General features: G+C 48.7%; 1 protein-coding gene across 8 annotated transcripts in view; it reads right to left on the bottom strand.

The window, feature by feature from the left end:
- zgc:154075 (uncharacterized protein LOC556929 homolog) overlaps window positions 1-12,785 on the bottom strand; it is a 179,494-nt gene that overhangs the window by 125,569 nt on the left and 41,140 nt on the right. For all 8 annotated transcript variants that reach the window (XM_067970182.1, XM_067970180.1, XM_067970183.1 and 5 more), the window contains 3 exons: window positions 12,617-12,690; window positions 10,765-10,824; window positions 4,037-4,144 (listed from right to left, as the gene is read on the bottom strand). In XM_067970182.1, the coding sequence (XP_067826283.1) occupies window positions 4,037-4,144; window positions 10,765-10,824; window positions 12,617-12,690 (242 nt within the window). The remainder of the gene's footprint in view (window positions 1-4,036; window positions 4,145-10,764; window positions 10,825-12,616; window positions 12,691-12,785) is intronic.

Raw genomic sequence — 12,785 nt, 5'->3', positions numbered from 1 at the left:
CCGCTCCTGGGTATCACTATGAGGACCCACCACTGATGCCACCCATCGTGTTACTGCAGAGTAGGTGCAGGTGTATTTGCAGGGCTCTTCCGCGCAGACCACTGAGAGACATCGGCGGTGTAGCCGGCTGCACCCTGGAAGGATGCGGAGAAGTTGTGGAGGGCAGTGGTGACTTTGGCAGCGACAGGTAAGCACTTGGTGCTGGGGCCAGCCAGGAGCAGCTCGGCATGAAAGAGCCTGCAGATCTCCACGACTACATGTCGAGCGAATCTGCGCCTCCCTGTGCACTGCTGCTCGGACCATGTGGCGAGGGTAGTGCCCTCTGCGATGCGTCTCTCTCTGCGGTAGTCCTCCCTCCTGCTGTGCAGGTGGGCGTGCAACAACACCGTGTTGGGGGGCTCCACGTCTCTGCAGCGGACCGCGTGGACTGCGAGGCTGGTCATGCTGTTCGTCCTCCGAGGGTGTCCACGCACCACCCATCTGGCAGGTGTTGGTCTGAGGGGTTGTGCAGGGTAGGTGGGTGGTTCCTCGGACTGGGGCTGCGGTTTCGTGTCGGTCTGTCCTCTGGCTTGGCGGGGGGTGGTGGGGGGCAGGGGTTGCCCTATGTGACGCGGTGGCCTCCTGCGTGGGTGAGGGCTCTCCCCCGTGGAGTGCACCTTGGCAGCTGCCACAGGCTGCTGGCTGCAACACGCCTGGTTGGAGGGAGACTGTTTCCCCCAGTGTGTGAAACAGTCTGCGATGCAGGTAAAATCCCACACTTCCTCTTTTGACAGCTGATTCAGCTCATTAACTGACCTCAACAAGCAAGGTAAGTACTCTCAAGTGGAACCCCGCTGGCTTTAATTGCCTGCGGGGTTCCCACCAGCGGGGGCCACGCACGCAGCCCCGCACGTCATCGGGGAACCCGGAAGTGGTCGGGATCGCGGTGCGATCCGGTCACGTGACCTCATATCGGGATTTTCGGGGCCCCCCCGCTGGAAACCCGACCCTAAAATCGAGCCCATGGAGTTAGATCACAGATCAGCCATGATCTTATCAAATGGCGGAGCGGGCTCGAGGGGCTGAATGGCCTACTCCTGTTCCTATGTTCCTAAGAGTTATCTGTTACGCACACATTACAGGTAAAACTTTTGAAATCAGTTTAGTAATAGTTTCTTATCCAGCAAATAAGGATTATCCTGCAAGGATCCCCATTCTGAAATACTTTTACCGAAGTTGCTCAAATCCTATTTCTTTCCTTCAGAAACCACAATTTATGTTGTTTAAAATGAGTTATCAATGAGAATAAATGTTTAGATTTGCATTAATGTGCAGATTAATGAATGGAAGAGTGCTATAGTCAAAGCAATGTTACAAAGGATAGCCCTGTGCAATGAATGGTAGACTATTACTGCATGGTTTGAACAATGTCATATGCAGGAGAGCTGTCGGACTGAACAATAAATGACACAGGAGAACGGCAAGGGTTGAACAATGTGTTTACACAGGGTGCAGTACAGACTGAACAATATATTAAACAAAACGAAGGGGGAAAAAGTGAACACAGATACATATAAGATACTGTAAGAAAAGGAAGTGTAACAATGGCAACATTTTCACTGAAGATATACATTGTGTAAAATTAGCCTCCAATCACCATTGTAACAAGTTCAGAAATTCAGAGTATAATTGTCAAATTTATTCTGAGGGATATTAAATCTTTTAATGAAGCTTTTGAATAATAAAAGGTCCAGTTTGACCCAGAGCTGAGTTTCAAATACCACAGACTGTCACCAGAACTGCTTATTTTCACCCCCCCAACAGTGCTCGCCTCTACCCCTACCTGCGCTGCGGAAACCCTTATCCATGCTTTTGTCACCTCCAGACCCGATTATTCCAATACTCTCCTCACTGGCCTTCCTTTGTCAATGGTGCATAATCTCCGACACATGGCTGCCAATATCCTATTTTGCACCAAACTCTGCTCACCCATCCCTCGCATCCTCACAGAACAACACTGGCTTCCTGTCTCCCAAAGCATTACATTTAAAATATTTGTCCTTGTCTTCAAATCCTACATAGCCTTTCTCAACCTTACCTCCTCAATCTTTTCCAGACTTACTTTCTCTCCCTGAACCTTTGGTCTTCTGACACTGGTCTCCTGTGTATCCCCCTTTACCTTTGTCTCACTATTGAACTCAATATCCATCCCCTCCACCACCAGTGCACTGTGGCTGCAGGATCTACTATCTCTCAGAGACAATGCAGCAACTCACCAAGCTTACTTTGACAGTGGCTCCCAGCCCTGCATCCTATACCACCAAGAAGGATAAGAACAACAATGTCATGGGAATACCATCACCTCCAAGTTCCCCTCCAAGTCACACACCATCCTGACTTGGGCATATATTGCTGTCATATATTGGATCAAAATCCTCGAATTCCCTACCTAACATCATCATGGATGTACCATCACCACAAGGACTGCAGCAGTTCAAGGAGGAGGCCCATCACCATCTTCTCAGAGCAACTAAGGATCGGCAAAAAATGTGGCCTTTCCCACATCCCAAGAACAAATAAGTTAAAAAAAACTATTGGTGGCAGAGTTTTCAGTCACCTAGGCTCTGCTCTCAGAAAGTTCATCCGTGTGTTCAGTTCTCTCTCCTCTTTCAAACAACTTCTCAAAATCAATGTTTCTACCCAAGTCATTCCTCCTAAACTTTCTCCCCTGGCTCAGCATTCTGTTCTTCCTATTACTACTCTGTAAAGTGCTTTGGGACATTATATACGTTAAAGACACTGTATAAATGCAAGCTGTTGTTCCTGTACTAATATTCCTTCCGTATTCAAAGGAAAAATAGCTCACTATAAATTCTTATCAAAGTGAAGCGAAACACCTCTCATTTTGCACACTCAGGGGTAGAATTTAACTTCCAAGTGACCGACCTGCGGAGCATGTCAGCCCGTGCCAGGAGTGAGGAGGCTAGAGTCATTTCGCGGCTCGGACTTCATTTAAATAGAACTGGCGAGCTGCCCGCCCCAAATGAGTGTCTTGAAGTAACTTGTCTGATTTGGGCCAGCACAATATCGGGTGGCCTGGAGGTCAGCAGCAAGTTAAGTCCAGGTTGGGATGGGGTGGGTCGCGATTATGGGGCAGGGAGCCTGGGGCAGCAGCGATCCACATTATTTTTGTGGGGCTCGGAGGACCACTCCTACACCTCTTGGCTCCACAAAAGTAATTTTAAACTTGCCTTTTTTGGTTCTTTTTGGCTGTATTGCCAGTAAAACCGGTCAGAGCATGCACAGCACCGCTCCACTCAGTTCTGTCCTAAGATAGCAATCAGAGTCCTTTGCACGTCATAGGACACAATTTGCATATGAAAGAGGCCTGCTGCCTGAAACAGGGGGCACTTCGACCGCGGTAGGCCTCTTTAAAATGGCGGTGGCCAGATTGTCCCGTATTAAAGGGGTGGTAAGTTTACCAACCCCATTTTGAGGCCGTTACCGCCTTGTTAACGCCAATTTGGCCATGTTAAAATCAGCGCCTCAGTGCCAGCGACAAGCATGTCCAGATCAGGTACATCACAGGTTACATGTAGAGTGAAGTCCTTGGTCTCTACTCCAGCCTCTGCTGTATTGGTGTGCCTTTTCTCACATCTGTCTTATAACCTCACTGAGGTTGCCAATGTTGTACTGGAAACTGATGCCCAAACTCTTTTCAAATAGGACCTTTATAGTCAGTAGACAAGTTACTTCTATCATATCCGAGCTGGATTTGGACCCTGGTAACAGAGGTGAAAGGCTGCTATGCTACTCATCACCCTCCCCAGCCCACCATTTAAGCTTGCTTACTATACTGCATCCAGTAGGAAAATTAGACTTTGCCGGTTCAGTACATGGATGGACACTGGATATTTACAATTGATTTTGCACTAGCAAGCGAAAGAGGAAAATCAGATGTTCAGACTTTTGACTGGTTGACAACTGCTGCAGGATCTGGTCATTGACATTCCAACACATAAAAGTGTATCAGAACTTAGCTTTAAAGTAAACTTACCGTTACTTTTAAAACCACTGGGGAGTATCTCAGCACGTGGCAGACGGAAAGTATCACATTGTTCTTCTTGCACACTGCAACAATCTCCTTACAGTCATCCACAGTCACCTGGTTAACAGAGGAAAAAAGATCAACTGAGCCATTTGGAAAACCATATTCCAACAAGAGTGAGCATCTTCAGAACGGTCATGAGAGGGAGGGGGAGGGGGAGGGGGAGGGCAAGAAAACGGGCAAATGTAAAGTGAGGTGAATTTACTGATGATTAAGGTGCGCGTGACATAGTGCCATAATGTTATCTCAAAGTAGCAAAGAACCATTGGTTCGACAACTGCAATCATATCTGTTAGTATAGACCTGTTTTAATTGCTTAGTTTAAGTTTCCTGTTCATTGGTGGTGGCGAGGTTACTAAGGGAATATTGCTTATTAAGGCATTTTCTGCAATTTCTGGATCAATGCAAACAGCTGTGATAATTTAAATGCATAGAACTTTCTGTCATGTCTCTGTGAGAACTGGAAGTAATTTTGTTTAAAAATATTTAAGTTGAGTGTTAAGAATATATCCTGTGGCATTACAAGCTTTGAAAAGAGATGTGTTAGAGGGGACATTATAGAAGTGTACAACATACTTCTTGTAATAGAGAACGTAAGCCTAAAACAATACTTGCCAATATACCAGGGCAGCAGGACAAGAGGGCACAGGTTCAGGGGTTTGAAAAGCACATTTGGGACAGCTTTCAGGAAGTAATTTTTACACAGTGATTAATAGCTGGAACAAGTTGCCAGAAAAGATGGGTGAGGCCAGGCCTCCTGGCTCATTTAAGGATCAGCTTGATCTTAAAAGGGAAAGACAGTGTGGGCGATTTTCCACTTTAGTTTGCACTGCTTTAAGGCCCACCAGAATCCTAAGTGCACTAACATGGAATTTTTGCATAATAATTCACAATTCTAGTTGAAAACTCTGCTTGTTCTACACTGATAGAAGATGAAATGGCATAGAAGTCAAATTCAAAGGGGGAAATTTTCACCCCGGGCAGACTTTGGCTAGCCAGCCGACCTATAGTCCCGATGGGAGACCTAGTGCATGTTCAGGGACGGGTCATATTAGCATTTGTCGGGCAGAAAACTAGCATCCTGGGGCAGCCCTGCCGGCCAGCATCCTCTCTTCCTTCTAATGAACAAGATTTTGGTTTCTTTCTTCTTTGGCTGCATTTCCTGTTCCAACCCATCCATGGATTGCCAATCTTTTTCCCTTCCAACCCTCCACTGGTTGCAGTTTCCCCTAGGCTACCCCTACTCTGCTACATTTTCCATTTTACAGTAACTCTCATTGACTGCATTTCCCTTCCACAACCACCCTCCACTGGTATTTCTCCTCCCCCATTTTCTGGCTGTTCCATGCCTCAATCCCCTTACCCCCGCTTATCTAAATTCACTTTCCCCCGTACTCCTTCCACCTGTGGGCCCGGGGGAATAAGAGTGCTTCATCCAGGCCCAACAAGATCAACTGGCCGACAGGAACCCCGCAATCGGCCAACCACCCTCACCCCTCCCGGATGGTGGACCCCCACCCACCTCCGATTCTTCACCTGACCTCCAGCGGCCTCGGATCTTCTCCCCGGCACCCCCCGATCTTCTCCCCGGCCCCCCAACCCGATCTTCTCCCCGACCCCCCCCATCCTCTACCTGGGCCCTCGATCTTCTCCTCGGCCCCCCCCCATCTTCTCCTCGGCCCCCCCCGCCCCCCAATCTTCTCCTCGCCCCCCCCCACCACATCTTCTCCTCGGCCCCCCCCCCCAATCTTCTCCTCGCCCCACCCCACCACATCTTCTCCTCGGCCCCCCCCCCCCCCCATCTTCTCCTCGCCCCCCCCCCCATCTTCTCCTCGGCCCCCCCCCGATCTTCTCCCCGGCCCCCCAACCCGATCTTCTCCCCGACCCCCCCCATCCTCTACCTGGGCCCTCGATCTTCTCCTCGGCCCCCCCCCATCTTCTCCTTGGCCCCCCCCGCCCCCCAATCTTCTCCTCGGCCCCCCCCGCCCCCCAATCTTCTCCTCGGCCCCCCCCCCAATCTTCTCCTCGGCCCTCCCCCCCCAATCTTCTCCTCGGCCCCCCCCCCCCCCCCCCCCACCATCTTCTCCTCGCCCCCCCCCCACCATCTTCTCCTCGCCCCCCCCCCCACCATCTTCTCCTCGCCCCCCCCCCCATCTTCTCCTCGCCCCCCCCCCCACCATCTTCTCCTCGCCCCCCCCCCCCCACCATCTTCTCCTCGGCCACCCCCCCCCAATCTTCTCCTCGGCCCCCCCCAATCTTCTCCTCGGCCCCCCCCCCAATCTTCTCCTCGCCCCCCCCCCACCATCTTCTCCTCGCCCCCCCCCCACCATCTTCTCCTCGCCCCCCCCCCACCATCTTCTCCTCGCCCCCCCCCCACCATCTTCTCCTCGCCCCCCCCCCCACCATCTTCTCCTCGGCCCCCCCCACCATCTTCTCCTCGGCCCCCCCCACCATCTTCTCCTCGGCCACCCCCACCATCTTCTCCTCGGCCACCCCCACCATCTTCTCCTCGGCCACCCCCACCATCTTCTCCTCGGCCCCCCCCCACCATCTTCTCCTCGGCCCCCCCCCCACCATCTTCTCCTCGGCCCCCCCCCACCATCTTCTCCTCGGCCCCCCCCCACCATCTTCTCCTCGGCCCCCCCCCCACCATCTTCTCCTCGGGCCCCCCCCACCATCTTCTCCTCAGGCCCCCCCCCCATCTTCTCCTCGGCCCCCCCCCCACCATCTTCTCCTCGGCCCCCCCCCCACCATCTTCTCCTCGGCCACCCCCACCATCTTCTCCTCGGCCACCCCCACCATCTTCTCCTCGGCCCCCCCCCCCACCATCTTCTCCTCAGCCACCCCCACCATCTTCTCCTCGGCCACCCCCACCATCTTCTCCTCGGCCCCCCCCCCCACCATCTTCTCCTCAGCCACCCCCACCATCTTCTCCTCGGCCCCCCCCCCCACCATCTTCTCCTCGGCCCCCCCCCCCACCATCTTCTCCTCGGCGCCCCCCCACCCCCCCCCCCATCTTCCCAGCCCATGATCTCCTCCCCAGCCCATGATCCCTTCCTCCCTCCCTCCAATCCCCATTCAATCGGGCTGGCTGCCAGGTGCGAAACCCGTCAGTAAAATTTTCGGCCTCGTTAAGGTCGTGATAGCAGATCGCAATCCGTCCCCTTACCTTCCGGGTTTCGCACCCTAAAAACCTTCCCCTCCAGTCTCTTCCCAACTCCATGCTAAAATTTACCCCATTGTGCATTATATGGTATAAACATTCCTGTTCTTATAAAACAGCTTATCAGCCACCTTACCAAGAGCAACACTACAGGAGGTATGCTAGTAATAAATAAAAACTGGGGATCACATGGCCAATCCCAAACGTTTGTGCCAACACCAACTGCATTAATTCTGTTAATTCAATTTCATAATCAACAATTTTTTAATTTTTTTATTTGCCTGATAAAAATGTTTGCGGGTTCTAGACAGGTAGGGGGTAATGTTGTCAGGCTCTGCTCTAGTGAGCCTGACAACATTAGTGTCAGGGCCTCACTAGCGGTCAGTGCCACAGTAGAGATAGGGCTCGATTTTCCTGATTTTCCAACCCATGCTTGCTGCTAGCAAGGTTCAGTGCTGGAAGCACAGCCTGGCAAAATTATTCCCATGGATCCCACCAGTCTGCTGTAAAGTTTTAAATTCAATTAAAGAATGAACTCCTTTATGTTCTTATCCCTTTTGTGGGTTATTTTACACCCTTATTTAGGTGTTTCTTTCCTTTTCCAGATGGTATACAGACTGCCTGCACCCAGGTTTTATTCTACTCTGCCCTTGAGCTCGCCACTAGGGAATATGTGAGGATGGGCTAGGTGACTCCCACCCATCTGTTTCCTTTTTGTACACACATTTGTTTAGCTTTAGAGCTGTCAGTCAACCACGTGGGTGTGTTTAGCATTCAGGGTCCAGTCAGGCACCGCCACCTCAGTAATTCAATAGAAACAGAGGCTTATTTTGTTTTAACAAGTTAGGATTCCTTTGGGCATAAAAGCAAAGCCGTAGAGTTCCGCAGCTTAAAGAAAAATTAACTTTATTCACTGGAAGTAAATGTTCCCTCCCCAAGTAAGTCAAATTAATTGAAGCAAAAAAATATATAATAATACAGATGATTTTGCACCAGACCCAAAGAAAACATTCTACGGAATAAACACTGTGGTGTTTTAAAGGACCCACAATGAACAAGCATCTCAGTTATACAAACTGGATAGTGTGTATATAAAATACTGGGTGAACTCAGGCTATGTTCAAATAGGTAGGTGGTCTGGGGTGGGCTTCATCCGTCATGCTTTGACTCAACGAATAAACATGTCTCCAGTAATTTATTCTTTTAAGGGGATTTCCACTCTCCCGCTTCGCCCGTTTCCATTTAGTGTCACGTCCCAACAAGCTGACTCCTCAGGCACTTCGATAATAAAGAACAGCAGAGTGGTTGATGGTCTCTGTGAGATGAGTAATTGGGACAAGGTGTTCAGCTGCAAGGATACTGCGGACCACAAAGCCTGTGTCTGGTTCTGTCTGACTGCTGATAGGGTGGACTTGAGGGCAAATGATGCAGCCAATGATTTTCCAGCCTCTACAGCTGAAGTCATAAACATACTGAAGCTAGAGTCTGCAAGCTGCTCATCCACCAGGCAGGGTCCTGTTAGGATAACTGCAGAGGGAAGAAGAGGACCTTTAAAGTGGTACTTAAAGCCTCTTCAAAGCAATCAAGAGCTGCTGCAAAGGTAGAATTTGAAGCAGTGGATGGTGAGGTCAGGAGGATTATTTGAGAGATGAAGTAGGATCAGTGAGTAGTGTTCATCTGCAAGGGCAAGCAATTTCACAAAAAGCACCCTAAAGAATTTTTCTATTTAATAAACTCTATTGCCAATCATTATCAAAAAGGTTCGTCTGGACTATTGCCAATGGCTGTTAAGTCTGGTGCTCTCCTGCAAACCTGTGGGACCGCAGAACGAGGGGTCACAGTCTCAGGATACGGGGTAGGACATTTAGGACTGAGATGAGGAGAAATTTCTTCACTCAGAGGGTGGTGAACCTGTGGAATTCTCTACCACAAAAGGCTGTGGAGACCAAGTCACTGAATATATTTAAGAAGGAGGTAGATAGATTTCTAGACACAAAAGGCATCAAGGGGTATGGGGAGAGAGCAAGAATATGGTATTGAGATAGAGGATCAGCTATGATCATATTGAATGGCGGAGCAGGCTCGAAGGGCCGAATGGCCTACTCCTGCTCCTATTTTCTATGTTTCTATGGGATATCCTTAATGTGTAGAAAGAGCACTATATTAAATTGGCATCTGACCCAACAGGCCATAATAAAGATTCATCTGTTGAAATAACCTGTGCAGTGTGCTGCATAAATAATAAACCAGTTGAATGGGAGGAAGTGGTTTCCACACTATCACCTAGTTAATGCTAAGGCAACAGGCTTTGATGGAATTCATGCTGAATTTCGTAAAGCTTATCTAGGCAGCTGGTGTGGGAGCAATGCCAATGGTCTTGGGGAACAGAGCCCCAACCACCAATTCACCTAGGTGTGCCACTTGAGGCTGGTGAATAGAACTCCGCCTGAACAGCACACACCCTTGGTGTTTCAGAGTATAGTTGTGGTTTCTATTCACATGAAGGATCCTAGTGCGCCCAAAAACTACCACGGAATTTCATTGATATTACTAGCTCTTACAGTGGTGCTTCTGACTGTTGCAGCACATATATTGGATGCTTTGGAGGCCCACGCACTAATCAGTAAGGGACACGCTGAATTTCGCTCTTGCGAGGAATGTATAGAGCAGGTTGTGGCTTCATATGAAATTGTGGACTGTCATAAGGCTCAGGGAAAACCACTTTCAGTGATCTTCATTAGGCTTTTGGCCTAGTGCCTAATGCGGCCCTCATTTAGAAACTGGACACTACAGCTGTCGCCCAATGTCACCCACCCCCTTTTATATCCATTTATGAAGATGTGTTGGGTGACATTATAAGGCTCTGCACTGGATTGCTTGTTTCAGGCATTTCTGAAAGATTTGTCACGCTGCTTTTCACAGATGATATTGTGTTGTTGATAGGCTCACTTGTGGATCATGGGCTCTTCTCATTACTTTGAACAATGGATTAATCAGAACTCAAATTAATGCTTGGGATCGGGCTCAGGACTCCCAGTATCCTGTTTCTCCAAATCAAACTACTCTCCTGAAACAGGATTTTTTATAGTCTCCTCTGTTTTTCTCTTGGATAATACTATTCTACTTATTTTTAATCTTTTCATTGGGTCTCTTTACAATGTGTATTATACCCCAGCTACAAAGGCAAGGACGATACCTACCCCAGTTCTCTGCAAAATTGCCCTTCAGCTGATTGCTGGGAGGTGTACAGTAGTGTCTTGAGCTGACTCTATGAGGCACCTGAATTCACTACGTGGAAAGTACAGAAGGAGGGTATCTACATCCAACTAATGCTTAGAATGGCCACCCATGATTGACACAATCACATCACTTTGAAATTCCCCAATTTATATAAATTCAGATTTGGATTGAGCTTTGGTGTATAAGCCTGCTACGTGTGCTCTCCGTATCTGGTACAACTGTATTTTGCTGCATCAAAAGCCCCGCCTATAGAAATAAGATAGTGATGACCTACTGCCATGGGTTTCTCCAGCAGGATGTGGTAGCCCTTCTCTGCAAATGCCACTGCTGGCTCCTGTAGATTGAAATAATGCAATATTTCAGCAAAAACAAAACTAGCTGTTACTGACATTAACAGATTTCCTTTAATAGGTTATAATTTATAAGACACAGACTGTATTAAATGAAGACTTTGGGGATAATTTTAACCCGGAACCGGGAAGGGGGTGGGGGTCGAATCACGGACGGAAAACCCGGAAGTACAGGTTTTTTTTGTCAGTTTGCCGTCCGACCGGCCGGCCTGATTAACAGGCTGGTCTCAGTCTTCGGATAAGTCTTTCATTGTATGGATGAGGGTGGCAGGGGCATGGGTGGGCATCGATAGGCATGGGGCACTGGTGGGCATGGGGACACCGGTGGGCATGGGGGTCACAGGGGTGGGGGGGGGGGAAGTCAGTCATCAGGGGAGGGATCAGGGGTCAGTTATGGGGGGTGGATCGGGGATCATCGTGGGGTTCACAATTGTTGGGGGGGGGGGCATTGGAGTCATCGCAGGGCTCCGCGATCATTGTGGGGATCATCGGGGGGGTCTGCAATCGTTGGGGGGGGGGGGGGTTAGCGGAGGGGTCACGATCGTTGTGGGGGGGGGGTTATTGGGGAGTCCGCGATTGTTGTGGGGGGGGGGGTTATCGGGGGTCATTGCAGGGGTTCACAATCGTTGGGGGGTTGCCGGAGGTAGGTTTGTTGGGCCTGGGGGAAGCACTCCTGCTCCTCCGGGCCCACAAGCAGTGCCAGAAAGGCATTTACCTGCAGTTTCGGATCTTCTCGCCTTGGTAGTTTTTGGCATCAGGATTGTTGGTGTATTCCTGGGTTCAATTTTAAAGGGCTACCTACCCTGAGTGATCAGTAGAATTAGGCAAGGAAGGAAGATAAAATAGAAATGGTAATTTTTTAAATATTCAACTGTTGCTGCTAGCCACACGATGTTAAGGAAAGTGTTGCAGCCAATTTACTCCCCCCTCCACCCCCCATAAATCTGAAGCAGGAAACCCATGGGTAGTGCAAATATCATTTATGGAAATGAACCTGACTCCAGAAGATCTGCTGATGTCACAGTTCACCTGGAAAGACAGGTGCAAAGCCCATCCTGTCAAATTAGAAAACCTACCTCTATATTTTGTAGAATTAACCAAGATTATTGCCATATAAGAGTTGATTTAATGCTTTATTTAAAGTACTGTTACTATACAAATACTTAACACACACACACACATCAAATTCTTCTCTCTGCTATTTTAACAAAACTGAGATAACAAAAGTCAACAAGCCATTCGATCCTCACCCAATGTGTAAGAATGCATATTTCCCTGCAGGTGTTGCTGAATAGCATATAAGGAGCAGGATTCCCGGGTCATTTTCCCCCTCCTACACCCAGATAGGAAGCATTGGCCAATATTAGCACCCCTCCTAAACACAGGCTCAGATCAGTTAATTCAGCATTGACTGGGGATTGTACCTTGGGGTATTCTAATCTATATGGGTTAGTGCTACTCTGGGTAGTTCTGATCTGTTTTGAATGCTCAAATATCTATACATTGTAATTACATTACTATAATTATTCAGATAAATTCAATTTACAGCATTACTTTGGCACCATTTCTTCCTAGCCCAATACTTTGGCTATACCGAATTTCACCCATCCTGAGATTGCTGGTTTAAGATTCGAATATTTTTGAACCCTACCAATGTAAAGGTTTCTCATAGCCCTATGACCTCATGTTGTTCCTTACCCCTCTTGCCATTTTGTTTGTTTTATCTGTGCCCTGTGTCAATTTACATTAAACGTGGAAATGATCTTGCCCGTGTACCTTGTGCTGTCTGTCTGGTGTTGCTATGATCACAGCGTCAGCAAATCTCTCCTGAGCTGCAGCTCCCTTCCAATCTGCCAGTTAAAAAAAAAACAAAGAAGGGTTATTTAACAAAAAGTATTGATAAAAATCAGGTCTGATTAACTGTCATCTGGCTTTAAGAAATAGT

The sequence above is a fragment of the Heptranchias perlo genome, chromosome 32 (assembly GCF_035084215.1).
Source record: "Heptranchias perlo isolate sHepPer1 chromosome 32, sHepPer1.hap1, whole genome shotgun sequence".
In the NCBI taxonomy this organism is placed as follows: Eukaryota; Metazoa; Chordata; class Chondrichthyes; order Hexanchiformes; family Hexanchidae; genus Heptranchias; species Heptranchias perlo.
Note: the sequence above shows the minus strand (reverse complement) of the source record. Positions and strands in the feature narration are given on the sequence as shown.